The sequence below is a fragment of the Camelus dromedarius genome, chromosome 7 (assembly GCF_036321535.1).
Source record: "Camelus dromedarius isolate mCamDro1 chromosome 7, mCamDro1.pat, whole genome shotgun sequence".
In the NCBI taxonomy this organism is placed as follows: domain Eukaryota; kingdom Metazoa; phylum Chordata; class Mammalia; order Artiodactyla; family Camelidae; genus Camelus; species Camelus dromedarius.
This window is the reverse complement of record NC_087442.1, coordinates 20,389,478-20,409,116: the sequence shown is the minus strand read 5'-3', so window position 1 is coordinate 20,409,116 and position 19,639 is coordinate 20,389,478. Positions and strand designations below refer to the sequence as shown.

Here is a 19,639-nt window from a genome sequence, read left to right as displayed (position 1 = left end):
TAAATGGGGTTTTCGAAGTAAAAATGATTTTTAACAAAAAAATCTTTTCCCTTGTAAAGCTGGCAAATGGATCTGAGAATCATTGAAGGGGTCTAAATATGGAAACTGAGACACTCTCTGAGCGAGAGTACAAAAACCCTGGTATCAGATTGGCTCACCAGAGAGGCGTCCAGCCATTCTCTGACTCTGTCCAGCTCAGCCTCTCCGTATGCTTGTAGTGCTAAAATGTATAGCTATAATGAAGTGTTCTCAAATGATGATAAAGTTTCTCACCTAGGGGCCAGGGGGGTAGGGTGTGTAAAAATCAATTGATGGAGTAGAGCAGCAAAGGAAAAAAACCTGTGACATAAATAAGGGAAATGCCAGGAAAATATTTTTTAGGTGAATGCAGAGCATCCAGTTTCAGATTGAGTTTCCATCTAAACAAAGGCAACTCTTATCATGTGCTACAATATGTGTGTTACTGAAGCATGCTTATGATTTGGAGCTGGAAGCTCTGGGAAGGCTTTAGAGCTGTGCTCTGGCTATTTAAACTGAAATTAAAATCAGATAAAATTAAAGACGCAGTTCCTCAGTTACACTATCCACATTTCAAGTGACTGTGTAGCCACTTCACTGGCCAGGGCACAATACAATACGTCCATTCACAGCGAGTTCTAGTGGACAGGACGGTTTTAGAGATTGGCCTGAACCTCCTGAAATGTCTTGGCTGCTTCAGTGAGCCTTGGACTTTCTGTTTCAGCCTTGTTGGAAGGGAGAAGGAAATTTGCCTGAATGTTTTGGGAACAATGTCTTCTAGCCATGTTACTTGACTATGATCTTTATCTTTTCACCTTTAAATTTTTTTTGCTCCAAGAATCTCATGCCTTTTCCCCACCCACTGCCCACTGCTCACAAAACAATAATAATGATGAATTGTAACCATGAAAAAGGACTTTAGTTGTAGGAATATCCACTTACAGCTGACCTGCTGCCGGGCCTTCCCTTCCTTAAGCTTTCATAGCCCTACTGTTTGACTGAAGAGTTCTTTTCTCAGTAAACAGAGCTTCTCATTGACAAGAGGACATGTGAACACACAGAGGCTAAGAGCATGTAAATGAATTGTTTATTTTGTGTAACATGGGGCATGGACAACAGCACTCCTGGGGGTGGAACACTGATCTGGTGGCATCTTCCATTTTTCCGCAGCTCTGGGATGCAAAGGCAGGACCTTTAAGCTTGCTTCCTCCATTTGTCTGCCTCTGGGAGCTACTACATGGTTACTTTGACTCCTGGGGGAAAACCTATGTGAAATAACTATACTACCTCAAATTTAGACAGTTCTTTTTCCTCAAGAACTTAGATCATGTAAATATAATGTTACTTATCCTAAAGTAGTCTACTCTTAGTTGCCACACATGAATTATCTGTCATGCAGATTACTCATGACACATTTTATATTCTTGGACAGTTTCTCTAAGCAAGCCAGTGTAAGTAAGCCTGGACCATCTCTTCCTTCTACCCTGCACCCAGCTCCTGGGTACTTAAGGAACTTAAATTAGTTTTCATAGTAGCTTAAAGAAGACATAATTAGTAAGTCTGCTACAAGGAAAGCACATCATAAATTCCAGTTTAGAAGAGCAATGTGGGGGAATGACCTATCCTCCCTTTGGCTCAACTAAGAGCCGACTGTAAGATGTACCTCGATATACATGTGCACCGTTAGCACTCAGTGGACTGGCACACTTGCCAAAGGATTTGTAAAACCCCCACGGGTAGGTGTCAGAGACGCCTGTGTACCCCGGGCACCAGGCTGTGCATGGGAGGCAGTCTGCCTGCAGCTTCCCCTCCGCAGCACTTTCTGGTGGCCCTTGTGCCTTGTGAAAGTTCTGTATTATTGTCAGGCCTCTGTATGGCAGATTGCCCATTGCGAGTGGATGCTGACAGAATGCCACAGGGGGTTCATCTTTGCAGAAAGGAGGAGGTGGCTGGAGGACAGAACAGCTAAGAGGCTGTCCTTCCAGGCGCTGCATCCTGAGTGGATGGTGGGATTCCTCTGTTCTGTGGTCCTCATCGCCTGGTCACCTGATGGTTTTAGTAACCACTGATGATTTTATGTAGATCCATTATTTCACTAAGAGTTACAAAATGGTGATTTCTCTAGTGTTATCATTCCTTCTGCCTTAATTAGCTGAAAATTCTTTATAAAGAACTTGTCCCCATTAACAATTTGGTTATGCTGAAGTCTAGACCAGATAGAAAAGGCAGGATAAATACTTGATCAAAATGAAGTTTATTAAGATAGATTTCTTTCTTTGTGACCAACAAGCCCCATAACTGTTTATTTCTACTTTTCAATCTGCTGTTTTCAGGTGTGTCACTGCTGAAAGCAAATTTAATTCTGCCCTTTATGTGCTCTTAGAAAGTTTCAGTGTTCATTTGTTTGTTTTCTAAATGGTGCCCTAAGATTGGGCTAAGTGAGGGATTGAAAAGTGAGAACATCTTTGGAAGCGTTTTGCCTCAGTCTGTCCCTGTTCAGATAGAAGAGGCAAGGACTGATGGCGAGCACGTGGAGGTGGGGGTCCTTTGACCAGTCTCTCTCTATTTGTGTCTATTAGAAATTTTCCATAATAAAAAAATTTGAAAATAGTAACAGAAAGATTAATAAATCTCCATTCCAACTCTGGGTAGCTCCTGATTGGCCCTCATATTTCTTTCTACACCTGGCTATTACAGACTCTTAAATTAGCTTGGTAACTTTCTCCTGAGGTTTCTGTCATGTTGGCTCCATTTCCTGTTTTAAAATAACCAACAATGTACGTATTGCCCACACCCTGTCCACTAAACAGACTTCGGAGACTTTGGGTGGTGTCCCCACCCTCCTTCCCAGTGATCTCTGGAAATTTACCATACACCTTCTGCCCTTCTCTGTACATCTCTGATCAGATGTCCTCCTGAGTGCATACATGTCCTGCAAGCTTTAATGGAACACTTTTTTTCTCCTGCCATTTTCGGTTTAAAGCTCTCTTGGTCAAATCAGCAGGCCTTGGAGTCAGCTTGTTCAATCTCACATTGGGAGCTCAATCCCCAGGATAGTAAACCATGGTGATTCTGAACACTGAAGCCCAAAACCCTGATTTTGTTAATGTTCCTGGGCGATCTAATAATTTCAAGAGGAAATGGTGAAATTATATCTCCAAAATATGTTTTGAAATACATTTACTAATAAAGTAAAAATTAATTCACTTTTAACATTTGGCTTATGGGATGCAGGCAAGAGGATTTTCTAGGTGGCCTGCAAAATCAAGGCAAAAGATACAGTGATACTATCTCACCCAGACAAAGTCACTGCTACGAGAGTTATTCTAGAAAGTGGGTTTTCCAAGAGAAGCTTGAGAATGTCTAGCAAGAGGGAAGAAAACCTTGGATGCTGAGAAGTGCCTGTTACACCAAAGTACCTGAGAGGCTGCTATTGGCTTCATGAGAATATTCAGTACTTGCCAGATGTAATACATATTTTAATCCATAAATCCCTCAAATGCACCCAAAAGCCATGGACTTAAAAAACACGGAAAAGGAAGATTAAATGTCCCAGAAGCAGCTAATAGAAAAATAATCACTGGGAGAGAAATGGTTTTTTTGTTTCCTCCTTGTCTTGCTATCATGAGGATAACCTGGGTCTTCTTTCCATCTGGTCCTTGGTTGTTATTCTCAGCCTCTTTATCGGTTGCCTGCAGACTACCTTCTTTACCTGATTTCCTTTCATGTTCTCTCATTTCTACATCAGTACACACCATATTTTTCTTCATATAATAGTGAATTTCCTTATATGTTAGTCACTGATGTAGTCAGTGACTGCAGATAAGATTTTTAAAAGGGCTTCCCTCCTACCTGTCACCCCTAATAATGCTTGTAGATACCCTCGATGGTTCTTTAAAAACTACAGAAGTGACTTAGATAATAACAATACATGGCGGGGAGGGTATAGCTTAAGTGGTAGAGCATATGCATAGCATGCACAAGGTCCTGGGTTCAATCCCCAGTCCCTCGTCTAAAAATAAACCTAATCTCCACCGCCCTCCCCCCCCCCCCCCCGCTGCCAAAATAAAATAAATAACACAATAGTAAGTAAATAAATAAATAAAAAATTTTTTAATACATGATTTCATTTCTTATTTATTCCTATCCTTTTCAGTCACAGTCTTCTGGTTCCCCATTTAAGCCAGCATTTTCCTAATATGTATAGTTAGCTTTCATGTCCATCAACCACAGAAGGCATTACATTGTGAATTTTTCCTTTGGGTTTTAAGAATTGTTGCTCTTCCACCAACTGTTGTGTCTGTTTGATAATTTATTTCTTTAGCTGTTTTTCTCTCACAACCATCAATATTTTTCTCCCAACGAAAGATATTTCCATGACCAACTTGGAAGGCCTTTGGGCTGAAAGATTCAATTACAGAAACAACAATTCCCAAAGGTTTCCCAGATTGTGAGGGCAAATGAAAGGCCCATTCTTCCTCAGGCCGTCTGTCCTGCTCTATCTTGTCGTGGGGTGAGGTGCGGGGGGCAGACTGTCATTCTCAGTTGACCCTGACCAGGCCTGCAACTCTGCTCTGCTGGGCTTGAGCCCGTGTTATTAGTCTCGGGGTTTAGAGATTTATCAGCATGGTGACATCATATCATACTGTCCCTGATAGTGTATTTAACATTCCTAATATTGATCAGTGGCGTAGCCTAGGTTATTTATTCACCGATACCCTGAATGGGCAGCTATTTCATACCTGTCCTGATGGAGTTCCAGGGCCAGTTCCGACCATTGCTGCATTTCAGAAAGGAAGCTGCCCGCCAGTCCATCTGCCCTGATTTCATGGCTTTTATCTCTAATCTTTACATCTTTGAAGGTCTTTGGCAAATGATGTGCTTCCTGGCAGGGGCAAATTGCTGCTGAAAGGAGATCTGTGATGTCTCTGCTTTCCTTTCTGCTTCCTGAGAGCTTTAGTCTAACATCTGTGACCCCAACCAGACTTCATCAAAGCTCATATTCAAAGTCATCTTTGAAAGCAGCATTTATTGTACACCTACTGTGTGCCGGGCACTGTGCCAAACTTTATGTCAGCTCATCTGGTTCTCAGCCCTGTGGAATGAGTAATTACCATTTTACATGTGAGGAAAGTGAGGCTCCCCACCCAGTTAAGTGGCAGAGCCAGGATTCACATGTAGGTCTTTCTGACTGGGCAGATGTTAATGAAAATAGAACAGCCTATTCTGCCCTCACAAAAACTGTACCTGAACGACCGTCAGCATTTGGCTGTGCAACCTTAAGAATGTTGTGGAGAAAATCCTACTCATTCTGAAGCAGAGTAAAAGGCCCTAAGGCCCCTCAGGCTGCAGAGGCCAAGGCTAATGGGAATGTAATCAAGTTTCTGAAAATCATGAAGAACATGATCAATTGTGATATTCAATTATTAAACATCTACTATGTTCAGGTTGCTCGGTATTCAGACATAGTCCTGCCAACAATCTTAAGTAAGCAGATTTATACAGAGAAAAACTATTTGGAAACAGGTTAGCACAGATCTGGTGCCAAATGAATAGTGAGGCAGTAAAATCCTGTGAAGGAGAGAACCTAATGGGCTGTTCTGTTTGGGGTGACCCTATGAAAGTCAAGGAAATCGTTGAAAAACAGGACTTAGGTTGGCAAGGGTAATGGTAGCAGAGGGATCTGCCTGAGTAATTACATGGGGTGGTTAGGGTGTACTGAGGGGACAGAGATGGTTGTGACGAAGGGATAATGTAGAATATTTGTGGGAAAGTCTTATATAATCCCTCATCTATTAGCTGTTTGGACTGTATTTTTCCCTTCGTAGAGAGCCACCAAAAGTGTGACAGTGGGGCAGGGGGGAGCACGGTGAGGGTGGCCATTGCCAAACAATATTTCAAGAAGATTTAGCTAACCATTATAAATACTTACTTATCAAATCTCAGAATACTAAAAGAAGTTAGTCTTGGGATGAATAAATGAATTCCCCTAAGTAAATAAATTCCATTTATACACGTGTGTGTGTTTGTATGTGTGTTCCATTACATAGTAGTAGGTAAGTGATGAAACTCATTACCTCAGGAGAGGTCAGGAATAGAGTCGATCAGCTCATGAATGATAAATCCAGACTGTACAGGCTGTGACCCTAACCTTTAAAGTTTCTCTCATTGGCGCCCATGGTCTACCACAAAGCCTCCCCTGGTGACACCATCAGAGACAGACCAGTGTAGAACCTCATGATCTCCTGTTTTGCAGAAAACAAGGCCAAGCCCTTTAACATGAGCAAATGTCTGAATTTTCAGTCCCCGTGTCCATCACTTTGCATGGAAGTTTTAGGAGATCCCTCTAGCTTCTGTGTTGGGGAGAATAGAGTTCAGTGGAGCCAGGCTGAAGCAAGGCGATCATAAGGGAAGCTAAAACACAGGCCAGGCAGGAGAGGATAGGAGTTTGTCCAGGGTGGCAGCAGCCATGGTTGAATTCTGGGTTTTTATTTGAAGGGAGAGCTGACAGGATTTGCTGATGCATTGCACCAGAAGTCAGAGATGGCTTGACTTCAAAGTTTTTGGCCTAAGCAACTGGAAAGACGTAAATGCTACTTGTTGAGGTGGGAGAAGTGTGTTTGACTGGGCTCAAGAATGATACCCAACTGGTAGAAAACTAGAGCAGGGCCAGGTCCAAAAATGTGGTGAAATCCTCCAGGATTTTGATCTGACTGCTCTTTGACACACAAATCCTTGTGCTGGGATCTGAAGTTCCTGAGTCTCTTTTGGTCTCTTTTTCCATTTTGGCCAATTCTGTAAACCTGACCAAGAAAACCAGAGAAGAGAGGCAGCAGTGAGCCCAAAGAGAATGGGTTCCCCCTCTTCTGGATCCCTGCTGGCCATTGTGTTCTATGGTAAGGGCATTCTGGTCATGCAGAGACTCCCAGATCAGGATCCCAGATGCCTCGCTTTACCACAAACACAGTCGTCCTGAGGGGGGTACATCAGTCTCTCTAGGTCTGTTTTGTTTAAATAAACTTTTTATCTGTTTATTAGGAATTTAAAGAAAGGGGGGATTAGATTTACTAAACTGAATGAACTCTAAGATTTCTTATACCTTTGAAAGATTGGGGTACTAAAATCTTCAGGATTTCATGAATATGTGTCTTTATTTATGATAAATCTATGATGCTGCCAAAGGAACTTTGTGCATCGTTTGTGAAAGGGAAGAATACCACCTTTCCTACTGCTCCAGTCTTAGCAGAAATCTAGTGATTCGCAGTGAGGGTGAGAGGGCTTTGAAAAGTGCTATGCAGACGCCAAGAGAGTCTTGTCACTAGGGTTGTGCAAGGGGCTCTCTTAAAAACAAAAAGGAGGACTTGAAGCCCTTAAAGTAGAATGGGAAGGGCGTCCTGTTTCCTAATCAATCAAAATGACCCAGAATACAAGCTTAGATTAACATACGCCCTCTAGATTAGGGCTAATCAGGGGCAGGCTGAGCAGATGCAGGGACAATCCTGGCCTGATTACTGTACCTCAGCATTTAATCATCTCTCTTCCAAGGGCAGCCGGCCGGACTTAGTGTGCGCTGGGTTTCCAAGCCTCCATCCCCCTCCCCCTTTCCCTTGCCGCAGACATAAAGGCTGCTAGGTCAGAGACACTGAGACGATTTAATCTAATCCCATGTCAAAATGGCATGTGTGTGAGAGAGAGATTCTAAAATCCCCACAATGGGATGGTAATGCATTTATTTAAGGTAGAGGTAGGCTGAACTGCATGTAGAAAATAATGGACTTGGGATTTCAAGGCATTTGAGGTCATGAAATGACCCTGTATATGGAAGGTCTCCCTCCAAAAGGCTTTTTATATACGTAGTCGCTGTCACCAGGTATTCACTCTTGAGACACCTTTGTGTGGGAATCATTTCATCACCCAGTTGTAGAGGCTAAATTGACTCCTTCCCTGTGAGGTGATGTACAGAAGACGAAATCTTTAAAAATTGTTTTATTTTGGTGAGTTCTGAATGTAGTAGTGTTTTGTTTTGTTTTGTTAATTGAAATACTATCAGTTTGTAGTAGTTTTTATAATACTGTTTTGTAGACTGAGCGCTCCCATTCTGAAACAGCCTAATCACCCTTAAGACTCACCCACTTCAACCACTTAGTCCCTAGGAGGGGATCCTTGTGAAATCTCAGAAGGCAGCTTTCATTCATGAGTGTAAAAATCATTTATTGAGCACCTGCTGATTGCTAGGGACTCAAATATGGGGACTCCATCTCTCCCTTAAGGAATTCACAGTCTCCTTGGAGATAAGCGGTAATGAATATGACCATTGCCTCCATGGAGGCCAGCGCAAAGTGCTGTGGAACCTTGGGACAAGAGGAGCTAAGATAGAGAAGGAGAGACTGGGGCTGACCGTTGAAGGAAGAAGAGGAGTCCATTCAAGGAACAAGCTGAGGACAGTCATTCCAGGCGGAAGTAACAGTTCATGCACATTATGGAGGCGTGTGTGTAGAGAACCTCAGTCAAATAGTTCACCTGGCTAGAGTGTAAAGCGGGCGGGGATTATGGATCACTGAGCTGAACAACAGGGGCTGACAAGAAGGGTTTAAATACCTGCAAAGGGATTTGGACTTTATATCCCATGAGCCATTGGAAACCACTAAAGAATTGTTGAAGAGGGCAACAAGATCAGTTTGTGTTCAAAAGATCATTCTGGTTATAGCAGTGTCAGCCAATTTATATTTTTACATTTGAACCTTTCTCCAATTTATTTTGAGGCACATCTTCCATGATACTAAAAAGTGTTTTAACAACAGTGTTGGGCATGGACCCACATCATAGAAAACTCAAATGCACCATAAACCAGGGTGAAAGAGATTTAACTCTTGACAATTCTTTAAGTTTCTCTCCACCCCAAATGCTAACCCAGGATGGTTGCTCACAGTCAGGAAGAATCTCCCTGCTCATAGTAGTCACTGTATTTGTACAGCATGTAACTTACTCCCCAAGCTTGGAGCTTTTGGAACTGAATCAAGCCCAGAAGCAAGAACAGTAAAATGAGACTGAACTTTGCTCCTGGTTTTGGTTGCTGTTTGCTAATGTGTAGGTTCCTTGGAGGTGTTTTGGTTTTGCCAGAGGGCATTTGGGGTTACTTCATTAATTTTGCCTGTTTTGACTAGAAAAGAGGTTGAAAGTGCTGATGATCAAGAAACACTAGGGTGATGGAAGGGGGTCGTATAGTCGTCACAGGTACTCACGCCCGTGCCTGGTGTCTAGAGGCTGGGGAGTAGAGCTCCACTGCACATTGGTTGAGGCCAGCTGTAGAATCCCTTGGCCTGTTGCCCCTGAGGCTATGCTGATGCCAACTTATGGCACACCTCGTACGTCATACTGTGGGCAATAGAACATGAACTAGAGCCAGGGCCCTCAGTCCAGTGGGAAGGCCTAGCTACACACATTAACTGGGCCAAGCCAGATTATACCCTGCTGTCTAGTCCTTACTGAGAATCCCAAGGAGGCTGTCTATTCTGTCTATACTTGTCAGTATAGACAAGGCCTGGGATAATCTTTCAAGAGGAGGGAGAACTGAACTGGGTTTTAAAGGGGAAGGAGTGGGCAGTAAGAGAATTCCAGGTAGTGAACAACTTGAGCAAGGGCCCAAAGAAAGGAATGTGACCAATATGTTGGGGGAACTGAGAAAAATCCAGGTTGATACCCAGAGCACAGGGAGTGAGGGGAGTGAGGGAATGAGACTGGACAAATCATAAGAGGACCTGAATACCATGCCCAACATTCGAACTTTATTATAGACTTTAGGAACCTTTTTAACATCAGGAAATCTGAAAAGTTTGTGATTGGGTAACTTGGGTGGCAGGGAGAGGTGAACAGAAAGAGAAATTAATAAGACATGTAGGCACCATTTGCAAAGGTCTAGATGAAAGAAATTAAATCCTACAGCCTTCTGAAGCCAGTGCCAGGCCCCCCAGCCTGCTTCCTCCCAGCATAGTGGTGTGGGTAGGGCCCTCCTTCCTCCTCTCAGGCCCCACCCAGCTCCTCAAGTATGAGGGATGTTGGCATGCCTTCCATTCACGTTAATGCACACCTGGGTAAGCAGGGAGTCCCAAAAATGACTGTCATCAAAACAAAATAGCAAGCCCCATTTCATGTTGCATCATCAAATACTTCATTCCTAAACTGGCAACACTTACCTCTAGAAAACAATTAGATTCAATTTAATGTTGTAAAGTAACATTTCATTTTATGTGGGATTTTTTTTTTTTGCATTAGAAAATATCCTGGTAAAACATCCCTTTTAAAATTAATTTTTATTTTCATCAAAGTGATATATGGCTTTAAATGTCAAAAAGAAGTAAAAGGCCTTTTTAAAAAAGATAATTTGTACCCCAGGAGCAACACTTCATGCCCTTTTTTCTCGTATGTACCTTTACTGCTCTAAATAATAGACTGAATCATTATTTCTTGATTTGAGACATTTATCACAAGTTTTTGATAACTCAGTTTCTATGTTTATGTTATTATAAACATAAAAGTTGTCCATTGCCAAGATGAGAGTATTATAATTATTATGGTTAATCCTTTCTTTTTTTCTTCTGCTTTTGAAGAGGTGATCACCGGTTCAACCCAATTCCATACAACCCCTCTTGGTACTCTTTCCCACGAGCTCATGCCATTTCCCCTTCTCCTGCCCCAGAGCTCTCTGCAGTGGATTCTCTGTCTCCTAGATCCCATGGCCACTTCTTTTGTAGGTTTTCTCTCTCATTTCTGTGAGCCACACCCTTCAGAGCTTCCACACAAAGTGCACGGGTGCCCAGTTTTTAGAGCCCTTACAAGTCTGAAAATGTTTATTCGCCCCACACTTAACTGACATGGGTATCATTTCATGGGCTGGAGAGAGAATTCTAAGCTGAAAGCTTTTTCTCTGAGAATTTGAAGGCTTTGCTTCATTATGTTCTAGCCTCCAGACTTGCTTTTGAAAAGTCCAACAGTATTATGATTTCCAGTTCTTTGGATATGACTTTCTTTGTCCCTTTTCGAATCTTTTGGGATCTTTGCTTTATCCTTGGTGTTCTGAAATTTTGCAAAGATGTGTCTTAGTGTCTGGATCTTTTTTCACCTGTTGTGCAGGACATCTAGTGGACATCACAATCTGAAACTTGATGTTTTTCACTTCTAGAAATTTATTTACAATGTGTCCAATAATTTCCTACGTTCTATTTTTTCTAGTCTCTCTGGAATTCTCTTTTGTCAGAGATTGGACCTCTGAAGGTCTCCTACTTTCCATCTTTTAATCTTTTCTACTCTCTGGAAGAGTCCCTTGACTTTACCTTCTGATCTTTCTTTGGAATGTAGTTCATCTATTGGGGGTTTTTTCCTCATATTCCTTTTTAATTTATGTTACAGATCTTTTCTCTCTCTCTGAAAATATAGAGTTTTGGGGCATTAGGGTTTTTTTTGTTTTCTTCTGCTCCCCATGTTTTCTCTGCTACCTCTGTGTTCTGTGTAAGAGTGAGACACTGAAACACCAGTTCTCGGGGTGTGCAGGGCAGAGCTGGGGACCTGTAGGTCTTGGGCAGGATGGTAAGCTTTAGGGCACCAGCCAAGATTTTTCATTGTCTCCCCACCCCGTGCCCACCCTCCCCCTCATCCCATCTCCACACTTGCCAAATATAACCATAGGTCGTTTCTGGGGCCTTTCCTGGTCAGTTTCTCAGTACAGTGGATGAACTTCGAACGTCCTGTCAACATCTCAGTGTTGGGGTTGGTGGTACCTACTAGTCCAATTATTTGAATACAAACTTTCAGCTAACTCCTGTCTTTAGTCTCTTCCCCTCATTCTGCAAAAGCTTGGCCTCCATGTCCTGAGCCCTCCATGGACACAGAAGTTGCAGCTTCCCCTTTCCTGATAAGTTAGAACCACTTTACATTTGCTTTGCATCTTCCAAAAATATGTTGACATCACTCACATCTTTTTTTCCCCTTCTGATATAATTTTAATTTTAGGAGGCAGATGAGTTCTATATGTGCATTTATTCTGTCTTATTTAACTGGAAATCTTTTTTTAATATGTCATACAAAATTATCTACTTTCCTTTCTTAGGAAGGACTGCCGTTTTCTGAAATTACTTGCTTCCTCATTTTGTTAAACCATCCTTTCTACTGTGAAATAATGATATTAGAAAGTAGTTGCTGCGTTTATTTTAAGTTGACCCCAAAATGTATTTTAAAATTTTACTAGCCTGTGAAATCTAAAATCAGAAAATCAATGTAATGACCTAGGCCTTTTTTTGTTTGTTTCAATAAGCTGACTGTGAGGAGAGGGACAGTACCCAGAAGACAGGATAGGATTGAGGGAGAAGTTTTTTCAAGCTGAGAGAAACTTGAGAATAGACAGAAAGAGGGTTGAAGAAGTCAGTGTAGCAAAATATCAAAGAAAATTAATGGTAGCCTTTCCTGGAGAAGAAGGCAGTCAGAAGGGGTGGACTTGTTGGGAGGAGAACACATACATGGTGGGCCTGTGCGTCCTAAGCTGGAGGCAGGCAGGCAGGGCAGTCCCTTAGCAAGTTGGGGAGCATGCCCTGTTCTGAGGCATGCTTCCACAATTTCTCCAAATTTTTCTTTCCTGATAGTCTGTTTTAAAGAATCAAAATGAGGTGAAAAAAGGAATGTATTTGTACCTAGACAGCAGGTATGCAATTACCTGAGGCTGCAGACAGTGATACCCTGAAGCGTCTGGGGAGCTGCAGCCAGTCCCCACCAACAATCTCCTCTTGTCTCCCCAGGACTGGTCCAGATCCCTGTGAGCATGTACCAGACTGTGGTAACCAGCCTTGCGCAGGGCAATGGCCCCGTGCAGGTGGCCATGGCCCCTGTGACCACCAGGATATCGGACAGCGCAGTCACCATGGACGGCCAGGCTGTGGAGGTGGTGACGTTGGAACAGTGACATGCAGCCATATCATGGCCTTGTTTTCTAGTCTACTTCAAAATTTTTTACACGTTTGCAGAGGTGCAATCAAGTGGAATTAAGTCTCTCGACTTTGGAAGAAAAGTTTTGTTAACCTTTTTTTTAAAAGGAAGAAAGGCAGCAGATTTTGGAATTGCATTTTTTAAAGCACCACTCTTGATTTTCTGGGATCAGTGGAGTAAGATACTGTGTTGTCAATTTCACTGTCCCGAAAAAGCCAAATTGTGGCAGGACTTCTTTCTGCAGAAATATGTGTGTATACTTATGTGTGTGTATGTGTGAGTGTGAATATATGTATATGTGTACATATGGATATACACATATACATATATATAAAGCATATATATATGTGTGTGTATATATATATATATATATATATATATATATATATATATATGAAACCCGCATGGAATTATCTGTATGAAATCAAGGTGAGCTGTGGAAAAAATAATTCACCCAGTTTAGTGGGTGTAGGGTACGTGGCCAGACACAGCCACCCAGTTTTTGTTCATACCAGGGTCATGCGTTGAGCTACTGACAAACTCAGGCGGAGGTGACCATGCCCTTCACCAAAGCTGCCCCCCAGTGGCCACCCAGAACTCTCTCTGCTGGACTCACCTGAGGCAGGAGGTTCCAGAATAGGGTGAGGTCCAGAAGTTGTGCTTGCAAGGTCCAGGGGTCTCGTGGTCTGGCAGTTGAGACGCTCTTCGGGCTGGCCCAGGTGCTGACCTTGCCACAGGCAAATGAATGTCCTTAAAGCTCCCAAGCAGGGACAGAGGGTTTTCTTCAACCTCCCATCTCCTCCCCTTCCCAGGAAACCTTCTTGATCTCATGACTATAACACGTTACTTTGGTTTTAAGGTCAGTCCTGAATTGGTCATGTATATGAACTGAAGGTAACAGAAGTATTAAGGGTTTGAGGAGTGCGTGCGCATTAGGTGTGCTTGTGGGTGTGTGCGTGGTGGGGAGAGAATGGGAGGGGGGTGGGAGGGGTTGGAAGGGGAAAGGAAGGACGGAGAGAAAAATCTTCAAAGACCAGGGTACAATGGGAGCAATCTTCTTTCTTGTAACCTTCTGTGGCTTAACAGCGGAGATTGGCACTGAAGGGGCACCCAGCTGGAGGAAGGTTGGCCATCACACTGGGGGTCGTTAGAAGAGAAGAGGGCTGAGGGTGTTTCCTGTGCTCCTGGATCAGGCCCTGTTTCAGAAGGGACTCTGCAGTTTTCTCGGGTGCATCCTGCTGGGCCCGGCCCCAGGCAGCTTCCTTCTCCCAGGTGTTTATTGGTCTGGGTATGCTTTGTAACTAAATTCTGTGATTTCTTAGCTGCAAGCCCTGAGTCTCCAGTGGTTAAATTCACCTGACTTTTTGACAGGCCAAATCTCTGCTCCTTGAGTACAGGGACAACTCTTCCTCCCTCCTCCCAGGCCCCCCATGTGTGATAGTGTATTTAATGTGTTTTTTTTTTAATGCGACATTAAAAGAGTCTTCACGTCTTGCTCAGCCTTTGAAAAAAGTTTCAGATTCTTGTATTTGCTTGTTTTATATAAAACTATCCAATGTTCTTTGTATGTTTTTTTCTGTACGTAATGCGGGGAGGGAAGGGAAATTTACATAAAACAGTCCTAGTTCTACAATTTGTTATTTTTTTAATTATTATTTTTTATCGTCATTGTGAAGCTGTCCAGGGGCTTTAAAGTCCGTGTTCCCTTGTGGTGAAATAACCTCCTAATAGTTTGAGAAATTGCCAAGAAGAAGGAAAGCAAAACCCTAGTAGCAGAGCATGGATTCTGTGTCGTTCTCCATTCTGTCTATTACTGCCTCATTCAATAAATAGTTAACAATGTGGCAACAGAAAGTGGAACTGTTCATCTCTATAGGAGCACTTAGCCTCTTAGCAGCTCTCTTCTAGGGTGGCTTGTTCTGCTTTGTAAAAGGAAAAGGTGCTTGGGCTCCAGCTCAGTGGTCTTTGAACTGTGCTCCTTGGCGCTGTGGGCCTGTAAGGGGAGTGCTAGGCTGGGGCCAGGGCCTCCTCCCCACCCCCCATCACCAGAGCAGCTCCATCTGTCCTGCGCAGGGTAGGGGGATCTAGTTTGAAAAATCCTAAAGATGGTTTGAAAACCTCTACTCTGGCAGGTTTTTAGGGGTTAATTGCTTTTCACAGGGTGGTTGGTGGTGCCTGTCCACCCACGTCCTCCCTACATGAGTGTTGTTCAGTGTTGTGGTGGATTATCCTTGAAGCAGGGACCCCAAGCCATTGCTTCCTTAAGCCCTCAGTCCTTGGGCTCTCTCACAGCTCACTGCTTTAACGTGGCAGCTGCCAGCTTCCCATCTCCACCTCCTGCCACACCCCCAGCTTCAGGCCCTTCCTAAACCCCCAGTGGTTTTGCACCTCAGTACTTGTGCCCACTGCGTGCCTCAGCCTGAAGTGCTGGACTCCTTGCCACCTCCACCACCCCTTTCTTTCTTTTTGTTGTTGGGTGTTTGGGTCGGTTTCCTGGTGATAATGATTAGAATAGTTGAATGTGGAAGGCCAGAGATGTTTTCCTTGCTGACTGACAGTGGCTCAGTAAAGCCAGTGCCATCTCTCCCCATTCTTCTGGCACAAATGGGCACAAATGGCACATCGTTGCCTATTGTCACCAGAGAGGATGGACCAGAGAAAGGACTGATTGCAGCCAGATAAGCCAAACATCACTGCTGTTGGCCACCTGTGGAACAGCTGGGTGATCTACAGTGCCTCTGTGGGAATGGCATCTCTCCAGAGGCAAAGTGCATTCTGTTTGCCTGGCAAGACTCAGATGCGTGTATTGAAACTTTCTTTGATGGGGCTGATGGAAATCCTTGCTTCCATTACTGCCCAAATCACCAACAGGAGCTGCTAACTCAGCTGCCTACAGGGACCAGGTGGTTGGAATCAGTGTGTGAAGTGGAAGCGATTCAGTTGTGAGAGAAGAGGGAGTAATGGAGACAGGCAGAGTGGAGAGCGTCTGTCTAAAGGGAGCTGACTCCTAAGTGCTGGCAGAGTGTCATGAGGCAGGAGGCACATGGGCCCTGAGCCCCATCTTTAAGATTTTCCAGAGAAACTGGCAAGTCCAGATTTCTGTATGAATCTCCTGATTTCAACAACAAATCAAAAATCCTTTACATACTCTGCAGGCAAAATAAAACCCACATGCAGACCAGCTCTGGCCTCTGGGTCAGTTTTGTTTAACTTTGTGAATGCCCACCATGTGCTGGGTGAATAAAGGGTGGCAATTGCCCGGGAAACAGGAGGAGATGAGGAGACGTTCATGTGAACAGACCACAGCAGCCTGTGTTACCAGGTGCCATCTGGACAGAGTGCTGTAGCAGAATGAGTTATCATGTCTCTTTAAGGGTCCTCTGCATTAAGTAGTTTATCATCCTGCAGACAAGGATCTGGTGCTCACCAAAACCAAGAGGCTGGGCTAGGATTCTTGGCTTTAAGTCCTACCTCTGAGAAGATCTGTTGGCAGTACTGGTGACCACTGAAGTCATCCAAACTCAGATGAACAAGCCGAGGGGAACCAGAAGGGCAGGCAAGAGAAGGACTCCTCCCCGGAAGAAGAGCCCAGGCTGCCAGTGCACCCTGGGCCTCACGCGGACCCAGTCGAGGCTCATTTCTGGCCGCTTCTCAAGTGGAAAAGAACCTGCACCTGCATTCGCCTTCCTCCCTATCCGCCGCCATTCTCCTTCCCTCCTCTATCAGGTCTCCGAGGGCATAGCGGAGTTGGAGTAGGCCCGTGGTGGATCCCTTTGGTGTCAGTACCAAAACCCAACAGGGAGGACACTGAAGCTTGATTACCTGGACCACAGGCTACGTGAGGTGAGGAAGAAAAGCCCACATTTTCCCTCTCATCTCCATCTCGGTGGGCTGTGGGCCGCCCAGGACACCAGCCCAAGCCAGCCTACGGCCTCAGCACAGCTCATGCTCAGTTGCCGAGTCAGAAGCTCCTGTCGGCGCATTCCCACCTGGCCTCTGCCGTTTGCTCCAGGTTGGCAGCTCTTGGAGAAGATCCACTCAGGATGCTGGACGTGGCACAGAGGAAGGAGGTACCCAGAGTGGGGAGATACGGCTTAAGGACTGGACTCTGAAATAGCTGGAGAATGTAGGTTTTCTCCACCTGCCATTCCACTCCCAGTGCTGCTGGGCCCCTGAGTGAGTCCCCAACCCACTCTGAATTTGAGTTTCTCCCTCCTGAAAATGGCTGGGCTGTTAGCAAATATTTGCTGATTACTGGAGTGTATTTCTGCAGAGAATTGGGGGAAAGGGTGGAGGAGCAGGGATAATTTTCATCTGCAGAGGGGGATCCAGGGTCCCCTGAGAACCTGGTTCTTAGCCGGAGCCACCTTGTAAGGCAAGGCCTGGCCTGCACCCCAGCCCTGTTCAGAGGCTTTCCTAGCTCTTGTTTATGAGAACTATCTTACCTGCAATTAAAAGTGTTTATATGGTAGCAATAATAGTTAACACTTACAGCCCTTACAATGTGCCTTGTTCTGTTCTAAGAGATTTACCTATATATTAACTTACTTATTAGTCTTTACAGAGTTATTATCCCTACTTTACAAATGAGCAAACTGAGCCACAAAGAGGTTAAGAGGTAGCTTATTTAATATTTGGGGGAAAAAAGCTAGAAACTGTCCCCCCAAATTTAATGTGCTTGTAAATAAAATTGTTGGTGTAACTTAAATTAACTGAGTCTCAACTCAAATTTCTTCCGAATTTACCCTTTAAGAAACTAATAGTTATAAACTACCAATTACTAAATGACTACTCTGCACAGGACACTATGCAAAATGCTTTACACCTTTATTTCTAATCCTCTCCACAGCTCCACACGGAGGTTAGATTCCATTTATAGGTGTGGGAACTGAGATGCAGCAATTTTGCCAGGTAAGTGGAGGGCTGGGCTCAGACTCTGATAGGTGTGTCCTAGAAGCTCTGCCAACCACTCAGGGGTGCGTGACAGAAAACAGGCTGCACATGTGGATTCTCATTTTTAAAGGAACCTCCAGCTGAGTCTTGAGCTCAGCCCACGTGTAGCCTCTCCCAGTGGTCAGTGTTTTCATAAGGACTGTGCCGTGGCCCTTGCCCAGGGCTTGCCACACCTGGAGTAGCCTCCCAGTGGCTGGGACTTTTCATCACACGCACTTGCGTGTACACACACACACTGGGACTTTTCATCACACGCACTTGCGTGTACACACACACACTGGGACTTTTCATCACATGCACTTGCGTGTACACACACACACACACACACACACTGGGACTTTTCACATACGAACTTTTATACAGCATGTGTCCAGTACATCTCATCAGACTTTTCATCACATGCACATACGTACACACACAGACGAACTTTTATACAGCATGTGCCCAGTACATCTCATCGGATGAGAGACGTAGGTTTTCCAGCGGTTCCTTACTCAATCAGAAAATCCAAGGAACCCAAAACATCCATTCCCACACATCCTCATGACTCAAAATTTTTCTGCAAAAATCCAATGTTAACATTGTTAAACAGTTTCATGTGAAAATAATGTCAATTTTATTCCTAAAAAAAAATTGGCTCTGTGAGATCGTACCAAGGGTGAAGGATAGTGCAGATGGTGCTTGAACATATTCTTGGGCATGAGCAGTTGAATTATGCTTTCTTTAAAAGCCCCAGGGCCCAAACACAGAGAGAGATCAGTTGATGTTAAAATCTAAGAAGCTCTAGGCAAGGGGGCCAGGCCAAATCTTGGCAGAGTAGTTGGATAGTGATGTCTTCAGTTGAGCCTAAGTCCCAGTCTTTGGGCTCTCTGGTGCCCTTGTGTGCAAGAGAATTTAAAACTGGAAGGGACGTTAGCCACCACCCCTCACTTGGGCCATGAAGGTTAAAGCCTAGAGGCAGAGAGGCCCAGGGCCCCATGATTGGTGACACTGCACCCAGACTTGTGGCTTGGTGGAGGCTACCCATCCCTCAACTGCACTCTGCTCTCTGAGCACCTCCTCTTCTGGCTTTATCTTTTGGATTCTCAAAACCTGAAAGTTTTAATTTATGCCTTATGTATTTCCCTTACCAGAACTATTTTTATAGAGAGCAATTTTTTTAATTCACAAGAGAAAAGGAAGACTAATCACATAATAGGATTCTTTATCCTGGCCCGCAGTTCTCAGCTGTACAGAATTCCGTGGATGACGAACATTTCTGGGGACACTATCACCAACAAAGCCCGGTGTTCCTTGCTTCTCCCAATAAAGTAGCTGAGTCGAGTGTCATTCTTGTTCCGCAGATGAGCCACGCGAGCTGGGCTGGTCCAGGCCAGGTATTCTGGCCGAGTCCTGGCCTCAGTGTCCATGCCCCTGCACTGCCCTGCCCGCTGCTGCCGAAAGCTCCTGGTGCCCACCAGGCGTCAAAACTTTTCCGGTTTGAAACAGCAGAATCCCCGAAGTGCCTGAGCAAAGACGGTCTACGTGCAGTGCCCCTGGGACCTCCTAGGATCTGCTTTCTCACCCCTGACCGGGAGCTGCCGGCTCCGGAGGGCACAGGTGACTGGCCGGCTGAGGTCACTTGTCTGCCTCCAGGCTAATCAGCGATGACCGGCAAGGGGCGGGGGGAGGGACCAAACTCGGAGGCGGGGTCTGT

General features: G+C 44.4%; 1 protein-coding gene across 4 annotated transcripts in view; it reads left to right on the top strand.

Moving 5' to 3' along the window:
* NRF1 (nuclear respiratory factor 1) overlaps nt 1-17,698 on the top strand; it is a 123,495-nt gene extending 105,797 nt beyond the window's left edge. For all 4 annotated transcript variants that reach the window (XM_031455356.2, XM_031455354.2, XM_031455357.2 and 1 more), the window contains one exon: nt 12,804-17,698. In XM_031455356.2, coding sequence (XP_031311216.1) covers nt 12,804-12,967 — 164 coding nt within the window. In that variant the 3' untranslated portion in view covers nt 12,968-17,698. The remainder of the gene's footprint in view (nt 1-12,803) is intronic.
* Nucleotides 17,699-19,639: the final 1,941 nt, after the last annotated feature.